The 20388-nt window shown below is 41.1% G+C and overlaps 1 protein-coding gene across 2 annotated transcripts in view; it reads left to right on the top strand.

Annotated features, from left to right (window-relative positions):
- Positions 1-20388, top strand: part of prkcz (protein kinase C, zeta) — a 79088-nt gene that overhangs the window by 35012 nt on the left and 23688 nt on the right. Inside the window, exons 5-9 of one of the 2 annotated variants that reach the window (XM_030784502.1) lie at positions 7681-7766; positions 15689-15820; positions 17004-17097; positions 17807-17859; positions 19313-19492. In XM_030784502.1, coding sequence (XP_030640362.1) covers positions 7681-7766; positions 15689-15820; positions 17004-17097; positions 17807-17859; positions 19313-19492 — 545 coding nt within the window. Of the gene's footprint in view, positions 1-7680; positions 7767-15688; positions 15821-17003; positions 17113-17806; positions 17860-19303; positions 19493-20388 lie in introns of both variants that reach the window. The other variant, XM_030784501.1, reaches the window with a different exon arrangement.

Raw genomic sequence — 20388 nt, 5'->3', positions numbered from 1 at the left:
ACCCACATGCACAACGTGAGGGACACAGATACACTCCTGTCATCCTACGCAAGAACCACTTGTTAGGTTAGTTACATCATCAGCATGTTCTCAGTCAGGAGAGAGGAGAGGTTGTTGTGTGTGTGTGTGTGTGTGTGTGTGTGTGTGTGTATCTGCACAGGCTTATGTGCCTTTAAGAGAGACAGAGTCTTACCGTTAGAAAACTTCCCATGTAATCAAAGTCTGTGTTATCATTTTGTCTGTTCTATGCAATTATGATACTGAATCTAAATTAAGTTTCTATTAAATTATAAACCGATCTTCAGACCAAACTTTGTGGCAATGCCAGTCATTTGGCAGCTGCTCGCAGCTTCCCTCCCCACCCATAAAACTCCTTCCTTAATAACTTGTGCTGAAATTAGTCTTTCCAGGCCTGCAGCAAGGTTGCTGATTTTTTTGACTGTATGATTATTTTCGTCTGATTCATAACTTTACACATAAACTTGAACTCTTAAAACCTCTCTATCCGGACAAGAGAAAAGTCCTGATTCACAACTTTGATTGTTTCTGTGGCTCAGAGGTGTGTGATCTCCTGAGTGTGTTCATCTAAGAAGCCAAGTTGAAATACAGTGGCTGAATCTGATTGGTTGTAGCCTTGGTGTTAAATTACAGCATTTCAATCAGATTGGTTGAAATCTTGGTGTTAAATTACAGTAGATGAATTTGATTTGCTGAAACCTTGATATGTATGTAAGCTTTTAACATTACTACTGATTAGATAGCGGGCTAGATTTGCCAGCTTATTCGCCAATATTTCATATCATATTTTTTGTACTTTTTATGTGTGTGTGTGTTTGTGTGTGTGTGTGTGTGCGCGCACACATATTCATAAAAACTACATGTGCATGTATATATGTATATATATATGAGCTTAGTGCCAACTCTCCACTTCAAGTCCAGAATCTGCTTTGATCCCACACGTCCTCCAAACAGGCAGAGGAAACATTGTTTATCACCTTCCTGCCAGCCCAGGCAACAATATCTGGAAGCCAGTAAGTCACTCCCACCTAAACCACCAAATGTAATGACTTGTACCCTTGACCAAACCCCATGGTAACTTTGTTCCTATCAGCACCCCAGTGGCAGAAGTGTACAGGCTTCTCTCAAAAGTCTTCCCGACTCTGTGGGATTCAAAAATGGCTGGATTTTTCACATTGTTTCAAAACTCACAAGGTACGGTATTTCTCTGGTCCTTGACACGAGATTGTTTCCTGTCCTTCTTTTGTTCCGGTCTTTTCTCGGTCCGAGCGAGAGAAAGTGGGACGATGCAACACTCAGGCGTTCTCTGGAGGCGATGTGATAGGAGGTCAGCGTTTCCACAGCGCTTTAGCTCAGAGAGGGAGAAGAGAGGGTCAGGAAACAGAGCAAGAGCTCCACTGTCTCCCTCACTCTCTTTCTCTGTCGAAGTGAAATTGTCATTTTGTCCTTAATTGGGATCGTCTCATATAAATGAAAACAATCAAGTGTGGAACAGTCTCTGCTTAGCTTGCATTATGGATTCAATTCCACCCGAGTCTGAGTTCATCGTTTAATACATAATTTGAAGTCTGAATTTTTTTAATGGATTGACAGTTTAAAAAAGAAAGAGCGGAAAATTATGCATTTACCCATCGTTCAAGTGTTGGCGGTAAACATGTTCAGCGCTTGCCTTATTTAATACTTGAGTAGTCTAAGTCCTGAGTTGGTGTAAATTCTCTCAATGGCAGCCCTTAATCAAATAGCACTTTCTGTTTGCGGTTCAGCTTTGTTCATCTTTAGTAGTTGTTCTCTTTTGTATTATGTATTGGTCTTATGGATCTTGTTCAGTGGAGGACCGCTTTTCTCCTGCTTTTCATCCAGACTGTTTACTTCTGCTTCTCTCCTAACCCTGAATGAGCTAATCAAGGTCACGCAGTGAGCTCCTGAATAGCAAAATCAGGGGCGTTAGATCAGAGCTGATGTGTGATCTTTCAGAAGTGCGTCTCTCCAGGAAGAGACTCTGCTTCTCCTGATATGGCATACTGCACTTCAGATGGCTATGTTAATACACATTTTATGGAAAAAAAAACCAACAAAAAAAAAAACATGACCTCAGAAACCTGATATGTGCCTCTAAAGTATCTTCTGATTGCTTTTTTTGTCCATAGGCTTCTTCTCAAGTGGTATGTGGGTGTTTGCTGTTGTTGTCTGATCCACTAAGCCCTTTTTGAACTTCAACGTACTTCAGCAAGGAGACTGTCTCCTTGTCGCTTTTCTTTGTTGGTTGGGGCAATGCTCTGTCTATCGAGGGACTTGATGCTGTACTGCTTGAAGGTGTTGAGTGGGATCTGTGTGATGGTTCTCCCTGCTGGAGTGGCGTTGAGTGTTTTCCTCATTATCTCTATGCTGTGGGGAGGTGTTGATTGAGCCTTACAGCCAAGAGAGGACCAGCTTCATCCCTTCGCCATCTTGACCTTCATCATGTCACCTCCTCTTCTCCTTGCTCGCTAGACTGGCTGATTTAAAATGGCTAAGAGGATAAAAGAGTTAGGGGAAAGCATTGAAGAATCGTTGATGTCTTTGCAAATTTTTTGTATTTAATCTGGTTAGAGAATGTAGATGGATGTTTCTGTCAATAATGTGGAGGAGGTGTGCGACCTTTCTATGGAAACGTGTCAGATAAACCCATGAGTTTGTCCCATTGCGGAATAGCAGATAAGGCCGGCGAAATGCTCTGGTGCATGCAAGCAATTGTGGCTAAACCAACACTCAAATCAATTTCACGGGTTGTGCTCTTAGACTTAGCATGGACAAGTGCCTTTTTCCTTGTGTTAACACATAAAATGAATCTAAAAGTCAAAGAAGACTAGTGTTGTACCTCTCTAAACTTGCAAAAGTGGTCAAGCAGAAGATTGTGTAATACTGTAATATCGCAAGACACAGATGACGATATAGATGAAAAGACCGAATATGTCCCCCGGTGCGTTGGCGATTTGATATTCTCGTAATTTTCAGATGCAAAGGAGAAAAAAACTCTCGTATCTATGGTAACGCAGCTCTGAGATTTCCAACCAGCTACCGGTCCCTCCAGGGGCACAAAGTTAACAGGATTAGAGAGCAATTCAGAACGACGACTGCTCCAAAGACCAGGGCTTTCTGTCTTTTTAATTAGTCTGTCTTCACACGACCATGACGACTTGCTACTGAACAGGCTAGTTTAATGTGTGTGTGCGTGTGTGTGTGCGTGTTTGCGTGTGTGTGTGTGTGTTTGTGTGTGTGTCATACTGACATCTATCGCTCAATACTAATAAGGGAAAGAAAACAGCTCTCGGGGAACGGAGTCAATCTAATTAAGGAAAAGGCTGCGCCATGAAATGTCTCTGGTGATTCATAGACAGTTCCTCGTGATATGAAACAGCTCTTCTTGCAGCTGATAAATGATAATCTGAAGAAATACATTTTTCCAGTAACACTTTATGCTTTTGTCATAGTTGTGACACAATAGCAGTTGTGACACAATAGCACAATAGCAGTTTCAATATATATATTTTTTTAGGCTTAGTGTGAAAGAGGTTTCACATTTTTTTGGTCTAAAACGCTGGCTTTGCCCTGTTATTTCAGGACTTTCATAAAGTCAGTGATAAGTTCACTTTTCCATACACATGCATCAAAACTCTAAACTTTGCCTAGAGCAAACAAAATTCCAGTTACCAGAGGACTATTCAATTTTGGCTTATGAAGCTCTTAGTAATGTCTCTGTACTCTGTTTCATTCTGTATTGCAATCAATATCCATATGTCTTAATTGTGTTGCTCCTAGTGCAAAATGCAATTCCCATTTCCAGTATCCACAGGCCTAGAGAGACAAACACAGACAAACAAAGTCTAGTCAATAATACACACACCAGTCACTGTGTGATCATCACTCCTTCAGTTCTCAGGGGGAAGGAGATTGACTCTGCCAACAGGGCAAAGATGATTGGCCGTCAAGAGTCAGATCAACAAAACATCAAATGATTCTTTCTTTCTTTCTTTTTTTTTTTTACCCCCTGGCCATAGGAAAGATGCTGTGCTCTGGTCCTCTTCCAAGTCCCAGTGTGTTGAGTGAGCAGCAAGTCAACTCAGAGAATCAGTAATGTAACACTGACGCTTTTCACCAATACGCTCCTATGAAATTCCCGCACACTGCTATGCTCCAAAGACTGCTAGGCACAATACCTTCTTGCTCTGCATAAAGGAGGCTTGTCTGTTGTTGTTTTTGACGATGCTCAGGATCCCGTCCCTTAGCTCACTGAGTGTCATGGGGATAACAGGGTTTGTTTTACCGCAATATCTGAGGATGCTCTGGTGATGTGTACATCGCTGATCTCTGCTGAATATTTTTCATTTCTGCTTGTTTATGTATAATATTTACTGGAGAGACCAGCAAGTGTCTGCGTCTGTATCTGTGTGTGTGTGTGTGTGTGTGTGTGTGTTTACACTTTCTCACAGGTTTCCACCAGAACAGCTGGCATGTAGTGGGCTTGGCAAACAAAAATGTGTTTGTGTGTTAGTTGTCATGGCAACAGTGGCAAATTTAATCAGTGCCTGCCAATCTGTCTCGCCCTTTACACCTTACACAGGGTCAAGTCAGAGAGGATTGTGGGTTAGGGAGGGACTGTCACGTTAAGATGGACAGAGCTTTAATTAAAAGACAGGAAAAAAAGTATCAATCTTATTCTGATGCTGTCCAGAACCGAAGACGTTTTTTTCTTGTGCTTCTCTGTTTGTAAATTAACTCCATAACTATTAGAACGTAATCATGGTCCAGAGCTGATTCATAAAAGCTTTTTACACAGGCTAATTCCTTTTCCTGTGTATGACTAAATTAATTATAACGTCCATTTTGCATTAGTGATGTGCTGTGTTATTAATTTTGCACAAGCTAGCAGTTTGAACACGCACAAGTGGTTTTGATCCCTCTGACCGAGTGATGCTTTGTAAAATATGTCCAGCCTTTTGGTAATAATCAGAACCAAAGTTCTGTTTCAGTGTGTCTTTAGAGGTATCTAAGGGTAGCCTGGAATTGTTGTTAGCTGTACCACCCTGTGTTGGAGCTCATGGAGAAGGCATGTCATGCATACCCTGAAGTAATAGCCTCAGCTTGGTGATATCTTTAATGTGTTGTGTGAGATAGTCAGTTGCCTGGGTATTGCTGCTAAAAATGCCGGGTATTGACTAATTAGTGGAGGAAGAGAGAGAGGCAGAGCGTCTCTGTCTCTGTTGATATGCCTCTGGTGCTGCCGTGGTGACAGACAGGCAGAGCTGACACAGACGCTGGGGTAAATGCGTAGAACAGGGGCATCTGCAGAGTTGGCTGGCTGGAGTTACAGTCGGTTGCTGTTCTGCTGTCTCACCAGCTTCACAAAATAGAGTTGAAGATGTGATGGTTTGTGTGTGTGTATGTATCTGTTTTCTTCACTGAATCTAATCATTATTCGGAGTGATTATCTGGCCCAATCATTGTTGACTTGTTTAGTTATCGTAACTGAGTGGGGGTTTTTTTCTTTCTTTTTTTCCAATGGTTTTTGAAGCTGAGATGAATTTTGTTCTTTTCCTCTCCTCTCCTCTCCTCACTGCTTCTCTTCTCTTTTCTCTTCTCTTCTCTTCTCTTCTCTTCTCTTCTCTTCTCTTCTCTTCTCTTCTCTTCTCTTCTCTTCTCTCCTCTTTTCTCTTCTCTTCTCTTCTCTTCTCTTCTCTTCTCTTCTCTTCTCTTCTCTTCTCTTCTCTTCTCTTTTAATGTTCAGGCATTTCTTTTTGATGCAGTCATCCTCTGATATGATGTAGTAGCTCAGTCAACTATGTAGCGCCATGCTGTCTCACGCCCTATGATGTGACCGTAGGCTGTGGATTGAGTTTTGTTCCCAGTTGGGTCTATGTGTCATTTACATGTGGGGTTTATATTTCATTAATGCATAAGCTGCTGTGTAAGACGTATGCATTAGTTTGAGTTTTGTGATGTCACTGCCTGTTTTGCATTGTGCCTCCGTGGTATTTTAGATGATATTATTTGATTAATGATATGCTATATGCACGTCACTTTTGTTTTATATTTGATTTTAAGAGAACTATAACAAGCTCTCAATCTCCCTGGTGCCCAAGCTGATCGCTTAGATCACTATCATATAGTGAAACACGCACACACAAACACACACACTGCTCACTATGTCCTGTGGTGCTCATTAGCAGTCGATACATGAAAGCCACGATGATGCTGTAATATTTATCTCGTATCTTTTGCCTTTACGTAACACACCGCGCTGAGAGACACATGAAAGCTCTACCCAGACTCCAGTCCAGACGAGACAGAGCCTCAAGAGCTTTCCTCAGAATGTGTTCATTTTTGTATTAGATTGAGGGATGTTCATTGTATCAGAGAAATGATGACTTAAAAACAACAACAACAACAACAACAACATAAAATGGCCTCAGCTACACCTATGGTTAGTGAACATCAGCACAATGCTGCTCTTTTATGGTTCCTGTCAGTCGACTCTCGTTGAGGAGATCTGAGATTGGTTCTTTGGCAGGTTCGCACATGTCCCATGTAGCAAGGGCCTTCTATCTATAACTACAGTGAGAATGCGAATGAACATTCATTTCCCTCTCTACAGGGGACCAAGTCTGTGAGATTGGTTGATGGGAACGGGCATTAAGAGAAAGGGCAGATTTGAACTCTTATTACCCCTTGTGTCATTCAGAGGCGCAAATGTGCCATTTTCATCTCAGCATGTCAGTTGGGTGTCTCGTACCATTACATCATCATTGTCATCATCATAGTCATCGTCATCATCACCATCATCATCACTTTACCCATAATCATTTACTTTGTATGAGACTGTATTCAATATAACCATTTATTTCCATCAATAGGTAATGAACACTAGGGCTGCTTCCGAGAGCTATTTACTCCTCTACTGCCAGAGGATTTTCCTTGGGCTGGCTGCTTTATTTTCCTGAAAAAAAAAAATGTATGTGGGTGGTGGATTTCCTTTTTGTTTCTTAGTTACAGTACAGGTAGCCAAGGTAACCACATGCAGTCTAAGCAGTCCATATCTCCTCAAAGATTCTCCCTTCGGAATTACGGAATCCCTCGTAGAACATCCGCTTTTAAAGAGAGGAGACGTGAAGGGAAACATCCAAGTGTTGAAGTTAATTAAAAATAGCATGTATCTAATCTTATATTATTGACAGAGACAACAGTGTGCTGCTTACATGTTTCATTAAGATGCAGAGGAGTGCACTCATAATGAAGAGCTAGCAAGATGGAGCGCGAGAGGGGTGGGTTGAGAGGTGGAGATGGAAAGAAGTAGAAAGTGAGAGGAGAGGAAAAGGGTGGGTCAGAGGGAGGGAGTAAGAGAGAGAAGGAGAGAAAATAAGAGAGATTGGGAGCGAGTTGGTTCTTGACCGCACAGGACCGCCATAGCTTCGGGATCATGCCCTCGTAACGCACGAATTCAGACTTTCCACAGGTCAACGCCAGGCGTCATCTCTCTCCCTCCGTCCAGCTCCTCTCTTTCTGTTGCCTTTGATTTTTTTTTTTTTTTTACAAAAAGTGAATTTCTTCTCATCTGGCTAGACCGATCTCTGGCTCTTACCCTTCACACCATGCTGCTCCTATACAACCATTTCCTCTCTCTTCTAGAATCAATCTACCGCCGCGGGGCACGAAGATGGAGGAAACTGTACCGAGTGAACGGACACCTCTTCCAAGCCAAACGCTTTAACAGGGTGAGTACTGCTTCATGCGCTGCATGTTTCCATTAGAGGAGGACAGAAGATACTTTGTCTAAAAATCTGACCGGAGACCAGTTGTCTTGTTTAGTTTGCAGTGGTACGGGAATACTCTCTCAGGTCTTCCTTTCATAATATTTTAAATGATAGGGATTGAAGAGGATCCCAAACAATTACATCATAATTAAAGAGTAGTATGTAGATAGAGTAAACTTCTGTGGTGTGGTTCTGTAGTGTTGAGCTCTTCCAGCAGGGAATGGAACTAGCGATGGGAATATTTGTCCTGTGTGGGTGAATACATGGATGAAGTTGTTCTGGGAGGAATGTTAGTTTTTCCAGTGAATTTGAGGTTATGAAAATGGACGTGCTAGAGCCAGACTGTATGAATGGACAGGTCAGGGAGCTGGGTCTCAGCTGTGTGGCTAAGTGGTGGTTTTTGCCCCAGTTTCTCCTTAATTTTCTATGAGTCACTGTGCGGCACAGTGAAGCCCCATCAAGTGGCAAATGTCTGGTTTGTTTTGTTAAGTTGTTTATACTCAGGGAATAGACAGATTCACATTTGAATGTAATTGCCTGTAAACATTAGTCTCTCTATCTCTCTCTCTCTCTCTCTCACACACAGACACACACACATACACAAACACATTAGCTGAACACACATACAGTAGCTGTGTGGTGTTTGATGCACTGTTTGTGTCGATTCATTATTTTGAGTCATCATGACCTGCTTCCCAGGTGCTTTGTCTGAACCATTGGTTCCCTACTTTCCTCTTTGTTTTACTGGCACAGACAGGAAGTGCCTCCAAGTGATTGATTTGACCTGAAGTGGTGGAGAGAAAGAGATCCTCAGTGCATTTGCCACACAGACACTGCTCTGGCTTCAATCAAAGAGCTGTCCCTTATGGTTTGAGGGCAGATGAGTAAATGCAGCCCTGTTCTGGGCTAGTCTTTATCTCTCTTTATCTGTATTGACCACAGAGTATACCAAAGTGACCAAGTCTCCAAATATGATCAAATTTCAGAGCCCAGTCCTGCTTGCTTAATGCGTTTTTAAAACACTGTAGTTTCTCTCATATGTAACTTAGCCTGGGAGAAGAGGAGGCTGACAGGGAGTATCCACTGAGCTGGGAAGATGAGTCATATTCCACAGGCTGACTCTCACATTTACTGTATGATATTATGGGAGCATTAAGCACAGGTTTAAGCAGTGCCTAGCTCTCACGTTTACTGTATAACGTCATGGGAGCATAAAGCACGTGCTTAAGCATTGTCCAGCTCTTGCTTTGTCCTTTCTATAACTCTGACATCCAATGCTAACTGATTAGCTTCACATCACTTAACAATGTATTCTTTACTCCATCTATCTATCTATCTATCTATCTATCTATCTATCTATCTATCTATCTATCTATCTATCTATCTATCTATCTATCTATCTATCTATCTATCTGTCTACTGAACGATTGAGTGATCAATAGGTAAATACATAGACATGTATAGCTGTTTTATGCATGTGTGGCTGGGGTGGAGTTCGTGTGTATGTGATGTGGGTGAGTGAAAGAGCACTCTGTTTTTCAGTGCTTCATACTGTGGGGAAGTAGGCGAGAGAAAAAGACCATATCTGCTTACACAGCTAAAGTGGTCCCTCAATCCCATACTCGTCCATTACATATACATTTTTACTGCATTTACTGCATCCTGTTATAATTCGGTCACACTAAAATAACTCAACTCTGATGAACACTGTTTTTCTGTCTGCTCTCATAGCTGACAGCCCTGCCTTTAACTTCATAAAACTGCTTGATTGTTCTCCCACAGCACTGACATACTTATGGCAGAAAAATGGTGCTACACAAACATTTTTGAGAGGTGAATGCATCTGTATTTAGGCCAAGATATTTCTGTTGTGAAAGAGACCTACCTCTCTCATTAGAACCTGGGTCAGATGACTCTTGCCCTGGTATACATTGCATGCTCTCAGATCTGAAATATAATAAAACAGCAGTAGTAGTAATACAGCACTATCAGACATGCACATATTTCCTGAGTGTGGCATAGTCATCTATCTCTGAGGGGTGTATTTACAGAACAGGTGCACTGACGCCTCGTCCCACTCTTAAGCCATAGAAACTAGTGATGGCACAGAAGTAGGTCACGTTTTCTCTCTTTTTTTCCCCCCTTCTCTCTCTTTTCTGCTTTCTCTGCAGTAGTGATTTAGCTTCTTATCCTCTCTCTTGCCTCTGTCATCAGTGTCCCTCGTTCCTGTTCTCTCCGCCTTTGTTCTTTTTCTCTAGCCGCTCTCACTCTGTTCTGCTGATGGTGTCCTCTGAGTTTGATGTCTTTGCTAAATGTTCCCCATGTTTTTACTGCCATTTTCAATCTTAATTATTTGTTTGTTTGTTTGTTTATTGTCAGTGACACGACTCTCAAAAGCATAAGGTACTTCAAGAATATCTGCCACACCTCAGGGAGTTTTCCTTTTTTTTTTTTTTTTCTTGTAATGCGGTAAAATGCACAACATTTTTTGCAGGCTGCTGAATTGTTTTGTGTATCTATTTATTTATTTATTTATTTATTTGTGCTTTCAAGCCTTCAACCTAACATGAAAGCTCTTGAGACGAGCAATACCCAGATCAGAAATGATTAAAAATAAAAGAGGCACCCATTCTCCCAAAATTGTGCTTGGAGTTCAAAGAGATTAATGCATGATGTCATGAATAGTCAAAACACCAGCTGGGCTACCAGCTAAAGCTGCTGAAATGAACAGGTGGAGGGGACGCTTTCTGTCTTACTACCTCTGAACTTTCCGTTTAGGAGACCGGAGCACGGTGCTACATCATTCGCTTAAAAAGGAGCGTGACGTCCAACCGTATTGATCGTACCAGACTTAGATTAAATTGTTTTTTAATCACTACTCATGTACTTGATTGCATTGTACCTATATTAAATTGCAGAGCGCTGTCCTTTTGTAAAACTAGAAAGGATCCTGGCAGGTAATACAAACATACTCTGTGAGACTCAATATTATTGGTCAAAGCTGTAATTTTTGGAAAAAAAAAAACAGATGGAGGGACGGAAACCTGGACGGACTATTGGATGGATGGATGGTTCGATGGATGGATGGTTGGATGGATGGATGGATGGGTGGATGGATGGATGGGTGGATGGTTGGATGGATGGATGGATGGATGGTTGGATGGGTGGATGGATGGATGGATGGATGGATGGTTGGATGGATGGGTGGATGGATGGATGGATGGATGGGTGGATGGATGGATAGATGGATGGTTGGATGGATGGGTGGATGGTTGGATGGATGGGTGGATGGTTGGATGGATGGATGGTTGGATGGATGGATGGATGGATGGATGAATGGTTGGATGGATGGATGGATGGATGGGTGGATGGTTGGATGGATGGGTGGATGGATGGATGGATGGATGGATGGATGGATGGTTGGATGGATGGATGGATGGATGGATGGTTGGATGGATGGATGGATGGATGAATGGACACAACACATTTTCGTGTAACAGTTGTACATCAGTACTATCCTGGAAATGTATCGACAGCAGAAAGTGCGCTGACTGAAAAGCCAGCTCAATAAGCAGTGTGACAGAGCTCACAGATGACGCTGACGACGGAGATGATGGTCATGACTTGTTAAGAGGTGAACTCAGGACATTGAATGGTCATAAGTGGCTCTTTGGAGCTAAGCCCAAAGCCTCACAGCAGTCCTTCTGTGTTAACCTAGACTGCACACCACATGTCTCTGCATTATGTTATAACACAACACATGGTTACGTAAAATTATGTTTATTATCTCTTTACAAGTTCAAAACCCCCCCAAAAAAATATTGACAAGTTAAAAATAAATGAAGTAATGATTCATGTAGCTTTGCTTAATATGTTAAAATATTAATATAGCCATGCAAATATGCAAGCTTGTAAACAGACAAGTATCTCAAAAGGACTGAGCCATTATATATAGCTCTTTTTAACTGTGCCTGAAACATAGTTGTTTTGTGTTGCTCATTTAGTACAGGATATCTCAAAACAATGCAGTCTGCGACATATTATGAATGGTTGGAACTTTTAGTTGTTATGGTAACCATTAGATACATTTGCACAGTATATAAGCAAGCAGTGTTTACTGTGTGGTTTGCCAGTGAGTGAATTGTTAGAAATGTATGTATCTTGCATTTAAGTCTGCATCTAAATCTCAGTTTGCATCGTGTGCTTGTGTGTGTGTGTGTGTGTGTGTGTGTGTGCGTGCGTGTGTGTGTGTCTGTGTCTGTCTGTGTGTGTGTCTGTGTGTGTGTGTCTGTTTGACCATGCATCCTAGGCATTAGTCCACAGCAAACAAATTTCTTTGCACGAGACTTTACCAGCAGTTCTTTGATTCAGTCATGGTCACTGTAGCATTCTGACTCTGAAGAGGATTTGGGTGCTTTTGAAGGTTTATACCACTCCACTACAGACTAAGCCAGCGTTACAGTCCTTTGTTTCAGAGACGAGAGCCGGTGCTAAGCTGCCAGCCCTGACTGGGAGAAATTATAGTTCTCTCACTCACGTCTAGCAGGAGAGATGGCCTCCTCCTCTTTTTATCCATGTTCATTACCCGTGATCAAGTGTCCTGCTGCACAGAGCAGGCAGGTGGAGTGTGATCAGACTCCACTGGCAATGACTGTGTATCTGTATTTCTCTCATCTCCCCTCCAGTTATTAGTTCTAATGGTCCATTTGGAAATTTAAGAAAGGAAGCAATATACCTACTTGTTTTTACGTGATTATGTCATTTCAGAGAGTGCCACAACTTATAATTATCCTCGACGTCCCACGTAACGAGCGCTGTTTTAGTGTGCCAGCCTTGTAAGTTGGCACTGGCAGTGGATGATGACTTTTTGCGGATCTCTCTCAATTTTCATTATAAGAAACACTGTGTGACATGGTGCTTTTGATGCTGAAGAAGGAGAAAGAGATGAAATGTGGTTTTGTTTGTTTGTTTGTTTGTTTACTGCTGTGAAGAGAAATTTGTAGTTGTCATTTGAAAGCTGTGCTTGTCATTTAGTTTCATGGTTGGCCCAGACTTCTGTATTTGGATACAGAACTACAAGGTCTTCATTTTCATTCTCATTTTCATCCAGGATACCTCCAGTAATTCACTGGAGTAGAGACAATGATGTATTGCAGTGAATTTAATTTGGAATTACATCTATGTTTTAATGTGTAATCATATACAGTTATTAACTCGGTTAATCTTAATATTTATAATTATATTTACACATCTTATTTATGTGAATTCCTCTCACTCATAACTCAATTTAACCAAAGAGTAAAATGTGAAATGGACAAGCGTTTTCATTCAGAGTATAATTCATTTTTAAGGGTACCATAATGCAGTGCAGTGTTTGAGTCAGATTTGCTTTCTCCAGTGCTGCGTCCCAGCTTGCTTAGCACGGCTCGGTTTTTGACCAAACACTGTACTTGCTGCTGCATTTTTAATGTCTTATTTGGCTGTGCTGAGGGGACAGCTTTACAGTGTTCAAGGTCAAGTTTATCTCAAGGTCAGGCTGATTTACAGTGTAACTTTATCTGAGCTTTCAGCATCACTGCCACACAGTGAAACATTAAACTGCTGTTGAAATTGTCCTAATTGATGAGGCACAAACTAGTAGCTTTTAACAAATTAACGATCTGTGAATGATAGTATGCCAAGTGTTTTTTGTTTGTTTGTTTTTTACTCAATTTAAGAACATTAGGTTCTTTTACTGTAACTTTTTTGTTGTTACTGTTGTGTTGTTAAGCATTGGACAAATGCGATAAACTGGCTGCATACTACACTTCAAATAATGCGTGTTTGCCAAGGACAACGGGGGAAGTTTAAACTTTAATTCGCCATCCTGTTGGGAGTCCAATACTGGCAGAGTTAATGCACTTTAAATGGGGTTAGCTACAAAGTGTTTCTCTTTCAGTCCACTGGCTTAGCAGCCCTCAGCTCAATATATATTAGAGCTTCATTATGTCTCAGCTACTGGCAGCTGTGCCAACATTTAGTCTGAGCTAGACACAGAGAGAGAGCAACACATTTTTACAAACCACTTCATTGTGTGAGGGAAATTAATTTTGCAAAGTCTGAGAGCATCATCTTTGGCAGTGATAAGTCATTCCTTCGGTACAAGTAAAATGTCAGCTGTGTGTCAAAATTGAAACTTTTAGCCATTAAAAAAAAATCACCTAATCAGCTAAAAAAAAAAAAATCTCTTGGAGTGATAGAAATGCTTTTTGGTTTGGAGTCTAAAGTGTGTCTTTCTTCTCAAAGGGTACTGAGATAGAGCAGTTCATTGTGCTTTGTTTGCAAACAGGATTATATCACTAGCTAAACGTTAAATGTGTATTTAGCACACACCCTCTTCCTCACCGAGTGTTGACTGACATAGGACCAAAAATAGATCCTTTTTTATTTATAAACACTATATTTATGCCACTAGTGTTTTTTCTTTAATATCTGGGTGCTTTCTCTCTCTCTCGCTCTTTTTTTTGTCCCTGTCAGGGAACGCTGTATCTTCAAAGTTTTGTCCACGGCTACCTAGCGCGGCTAATAATTTAGTGTCGATAAGAAAGAAAACAGAAGGCTGGCTGGAAGAAAGGTTTATAATAACAAAGCGAACAGATGAATTTGATTTATTTATGGCTCAGTGGAGGGTTTTTTTTTCATATTGTCAGCCGGGGCAGAGAGCTCTAAAGCTCTGTAATATCACAGGAGTATCAGCATGGGTCACGGCATAAGACTGACAACCCTCACACAGCTCAGTTGGTCTGGGAACACTGCCCAACAATATGAAAGAAAAAAAAAATAGAATTCCTCAAATTAAAGGATGCCCCTCAGAGATGATAGGAGTTTTTATGTACTTTTTTTTATTTTTAGTTTTGTGATTTTTCTGAACTGTTTAATTTGGAGCATTACATGTAACAGAGGCTGCCGTTGCTGGCATAGAATGTAAGACATAAGAACATGGGTAATAACACAGTAGTGACACATTTGTCACATGGGAAATCATGGAGATTAGTCTATTTCAGTGTCATCAGTGTATCTCCTGAAGACATTCACATTCCTGCAATGAAACTGCTTATTTCCGGTGTGTATAAGTGCCCATGCTAGTGACCTTCACCTCTTCATTATACTGTAGGCTTTTCTGTGTGATGATGAATGTTGAATGACTCAATTTCAACCCCCCATAACTCTCCTAAAATTCATATTGGAAACATAGCCTTGGTTCTGTCTCTGGTCTGTTTCTTTTTACGTGCATACTTTTGCTGTATGTTTTAAGGATGAACTGATTTAGACATTATTACACAGTGATTCAGTGTGCAACTGTGGACTGCTGCAAAATTTTCACTGATGTTACAAAGAATTGTCTGGTTATTCTCTGATACAACCGCTATTCTAAGTCTTCAACATGTAATGTCTTTAAACTCATGCATGGTGCACTGTTCGTGTTAAATAGCAGATGAACCATCTTGTGTCTTGACTTTTCTTATTTCTGATCCTATGTTTACCCTGTATTTACCCTGCATTTGTCTTTTGATTCATCCCTTTATGGCCTATTAAAACATGCAGTGTGACCCACATTGTCTCTGCAACGTGCTGTTCTCCAGTGGATGTGGCCTAACTTTAGCTCTGTCTCTGCCTTTGTGACATCACATCTTCCTAAAGTTCTAGTCCTCTGATGTGTCTTCATCTTTCATGTCGACTTAGTCCAGGTTTTGATCAACATGCTCAAAGTGTGTTATTTTATCACCCTTTGGTTTTTTTGTTGTTGTTGTTTTTTGGCTTGACTTCTTCATTTCACCGACTGCTAACAGAACCATATTGATGAAATGTCTCTCTCTCTTTCTGTCCCTGTCTGTCTCCTGTAGAGAGCGTATTGTGGCCACTGCAACGAGAGGATATGGGGGCTGGGACGGCAGGGCTACAAGTGTATCAACTGCAAACTGCTGGTCCATAAACGTTGTCATAAACTCGTTCCTCTGACCTGTCAAAGGCATATGGTGAGTAACCCACGCCCAACCCTTCAGAGAGCCCATAATCTGCGACTGTCGGCCGGCGACTTTTGACTGATGATGTTCTGGCCAACGGAGCAAATGTGGGCCGTTTTTTTTTTTCTTTCTTTCTTTTTCACTGACTGTCAGAAAAACCTAAAGTGTATTGTTGAGATGACCCAGTTCTGTGAGACTGGACCTGTCAGACATTTTACATTTGCCAGACAGTGAGACCATAGTTTGCGAGGAGCTGAGACATAGCTGCGCGTTGCTTTATCGTGTCATTATGTTCTGTTGAATAAACTAATTGAGTTTCAGTGACTGCATAGGACTGCTCTGCCCTAACCAGACACTAATTTCATCCATTATTAAATATTCATTTTACTAAATTCCTACTGGTGGATTGTTTTTATTTATTTATTTTTCTCATCAACAAATGACTGGAGTTTTTTTTTTTTTTTTTTTGTACCATTGGTTTCTGTGCCAGCTAGAGGATTCCTGATCCTGGATTCGTGATTTCCCTTAAATCCCAATGGAAAAACAGTCCAGATGTGGATTATTTACCCTCCCTGACCTCTGCCTGCATTCATCCTCTTTTTCCAACCTCTCTTTCCCGGCCTCTTTTTCTCTCTATCCCTCCCAGTTTGTTTTAAGGATTTAAGGATTTACACAATCTGCTTAGAATGAATTTCTGAGTGGAATTTTTTGGGTTAAGAAATACTTGAACACAACTTGTGAGTAGATATCAACAAAGCGGCTTTGGGTTCTAAAAACAGCCTTGCTTGTGGGTCTGGTATCAGAGCAAAAATGCCTGTAATTTTCATATATGCCTTAATGCATATACGCCTGTATATCTAACCCTGTACTTCACCGATTGATGCAGACTTCCATGGATGACAGGTCTGATGTGTTGTTTTTGACCAATGACCTCCAATGACCATCTGTTATGAAAACTGTGAGATAGGTCCTGTAACTATAACTTTCATGAAAATGATCATTTAAAAAAATTAAAATACTGAAAATACTGGCTTGGTTCTTTCTTATGCCTAAACAGTAAAAACTGAAATCCTGAGGCCTAGCACTCAGTGAACAAGCTTCTGCTAATATTTACTCACTTTATTTTTACGTTCTCACTTCATTTTTATGTGTGTGTGTGTGTGTGTATGTGTGTTTTTGCCTGCTTGTGTCCCAGGATCCAGTTATGCCATCGCAGGAGCCCCCGGAAGACGAAAAAAGTGGCGAGGAAGTAGAGCTCCCCCCTGAGGATTCGGAGGAGACGGATGGAAGTAGGTCTTCACCAGGTATATAAATGTGTGTGTGTGTGTGTGAGAGTCTTGTCAAGCAAATATAAATGGATACATGTTTGTGTGTAGTGTGTGTGTGTGTATGTGTGTGTTTTTGTGTGTTTGTGTGTGTATGTGTGTATGTATGTGTGTGTTTTTGTGTGTATGTGTGTGTGTGTGTGTTTGTATGTGTGTGTGTGTGTGCGTGCGTGAAGGTCATTCACGCATCCAGCACGTCATGGCAGTGCTGTTTCCTCTCAGTGCTGACGGTGGAATGGTGACTGCGGTCAGGTGATGAGATGACCTAGTTGAGAGTGGCAGTTCTTTTTCAGCATAGAATCTTGAATGAGACAGAGGTCTATGGCGCCACCTGCTGGTCACAAAAAGACTGTCCAATCATTACTGTTCCTGTACTGTTGCTGTTCCTCCTATTGCCTTATTTACAGTTTGATACAACTTGTCACACATATTGCAGGTTTGAAAACTCTCGTCATTGGTCACATTAGAAAAGCAAAATGTGAGAAAAAGCCTAAGTTTAATTTAAAACCAGAAACTAACATCAAAATGTCCTAAAGGGCAGATGTCATTTTGCTCTGCCAGTTGGCCTGTTATGCCAGCCAGAGGGTCTAGCTTGGCAGCTTTTCAGGTGACTAAACTCTAAAGTTGTTAACTGAACCGCTGCTGACAAAGTGCCTGTTTGTCCCCTCTCCAGTGCCCTTCCTGGCTCACAACCGACAAGTGGATAAAACCGAGGATGACGCAGAGGTGAGAAGCAGCTGAATGAGAAGTCGACTTGTTTTGTTTTCTGGACATAGACCTACTTTAGTCAACACTCTTGTTTTACTCTGTGAAATTAAATAAATTGGCAATGAATTGTGAGAATTTAACAAAAATCTCAAAATGCAGAATATGCTCCATGTCAGTCACTGTTTAACATATTAAACAGTGCCAACAGTCTGATATCACATGGTCTGGAATATAAAAAATTCGCTATGTTAGCAGTCTTTCTTAAAGTAACTGAAACAATACGGATGTATTCTGTTCTGTTTCCTAAGGGTACCCTTGTGTGTACCGATAAAGCAGTGACATGGAGTGATTTGCAAGAACAAACAAACATTAGAACCAATACAAGATGAAACAGGAGCCTCTCGAACAAAGAGCTGCTAAAACAGAGGAAACACTTGAGTAAATGAGAGATACAAAGAACACTGAAAGCAGGGGCTTCCACACAGGTGTATGTACTTCACTAAACTATTAACATCATTCATTAAATAGTTAACGGCATATTTAGTGTCATGAATAACCATGCTGGGCAGGTACATTTGTCCATTATTTTGGTTACCATAGCAGGAAGAAAAGATTTGAGTGCTAAAAGAAAGTAATATTTTCAGATGTGTCCTCACCTTGTGGACTAGAGAGTGGAGAGCTTTTTCTTCCACGTGTTCAAAGGCATTGACGACCCTGTTATGGTGTGGGGAGCATTACCTGTCATGGTTTAGGGACACTCAGTTCTCTAAAGGTTAAACGGTATTAAATACAATACGATTCCGATTGATCACCTTGGTCCTGCGATGAAGCATCTCTGTCCTGGTGCATGCTGTCTCTTCCAGGATGATAATAGTCTTCATCCACAGGAAACCGTAGGTCACTGAATGGTTTGATGAGAATGAAAACGATGGGAACCACATGCTGTAGCCCTTGCGGCTGGTTCTGTAACCCTGCGTTACACAGCGTTTCTCAACCATTAAACAAAACTCTAGATGATGGGATATATTTAGAAGAGCGATGTCATGCTCCTCCAGTCCCGGATGCTTGTAAAATCTGTCCAAAGGCATGGTCAAGATTTGCTCGTGTCTCCTGAAGGCACTCAATGCTGGTGTTTTACTGTTTTGCTGGTCATTTTATGTATATGTCTGCAGTGAGGCACCTTTTGCTCAGACTAAAACACTGGTTGAAATCAAAGAGATGATTACTGATTGAACAGCAATTAGTAATAACTGCTTTGCCATTAGATGGTAAAATAATTCTGATGTGCAAAACATGCAAGCTCTGCTGCATCTTTGTACCATATAATTGTGGTGAAGTGACAGATAATTTATGGTTCTCTTCTGTGTGTGTATTTTTGTGTGTGTGTGTGTGTGTGTGTGTGCGTGTGCGCGCGTGTGTGTGTGCCCCTCTATGTGTGTGTGTGTGTGTGTGTGTGTGACAGGACCTGAAGACCGTGGTGGATGGTGTGGATGGTATTAAGATCTCTCAGGGCCTTGGTCTGACTGACTTTGACCTGATCCGGGTCATCGGACGAGGGAGCTATGCCAAAGTCCTGCTGGTACGCCTGAAAAAGAACGACCAAATCTACGCCATGAAGGTGGTGAAGAAGGAGCTGGTGCATGATGATGAGGTAAGAGACTGTCTCCGTGGCAACAGTCAAAAAAAGTACCTCACATGTTATCAGACAAGATGAAGTGTTCTCTATGGGGTTTTTTTTTTTTTTTTTGGTTTGTTTGTTTTTTTTAAACCCCCTTTCAATGGTGGTTTTGAATCAGTTTCTTTTATTCATCTGTGATTTTTATTTTACAGAATGAGTGTTAAAGGAAGAACATGATGTAAATAAACAGAGCACTCTGTCTCCTAAACCTGTAATATATCTCTCCCATCCATTTCACACTTTCTATTTAGCCCTTAAAATCTGGAACATCTGATTGTGCTGTTTAGTAGCCTGATGACTCACTGGAAGAACGAACGAGGTGTACTTGAGCTTGAACAGAACATACGGTTGTGAAATGTGTGGGGGTTCATTTAAGAGGGGATTAGGAAACAACTGACAAAAGTCCACTAATAACGTACTGTTTATGACGTTTTGAAAAGCCACCACTAGATGGCGCCGTGGGATCATTACTGTAGTGTATCTTAGCATGTTCTCACAGATCATCACGGTGCTGTATTTATGGTTTACAGAAGCCTGTCCTGTAACAGGCTCTGATTTCATACATTCCCAACTGTGAAAGTATTATTTCAGTGTGGTAAATCATAATATTTATCAAATAATCTTATTTTTTTTCTCCCACATTTGTGTCAGTTATTTAGACCGTGTTCATGAGTTTATACACATATGCAGCATAACAGGGCTGTTTGTTCTCTCGTTGTTGCGGTAGTTTCTTTGGCTTGAATTCTCTTCATGCCTCCAGGGGGCGTTGTGGTACTGCCGCTAATAATAATAACGCGTGTACGAAGCCAAGACTACCTACTCTCCTTTCTGTCAGTTTTTTTTTTTCCTTCTTTCTTTTTTCTTTTTAA

The sequence above is a fragment of the Chanos chanos genome, chromosome 9 (assembly GCF_902362185.1).
Source record: "Chanos chanos chromosome 9, fChaCha1.1, whole genome shotgun sequence".
NCBI classification, from domain to species: domain Eukaryota; kingdom Metazoa; phylum Chordata; class Actinopteri; order Gonorynchiformes; family Chanidae; genus Chanos; species Chanos chanos.
This window is presented reverse-complemented; position numbering and strand designations above follow the sequence as displayed.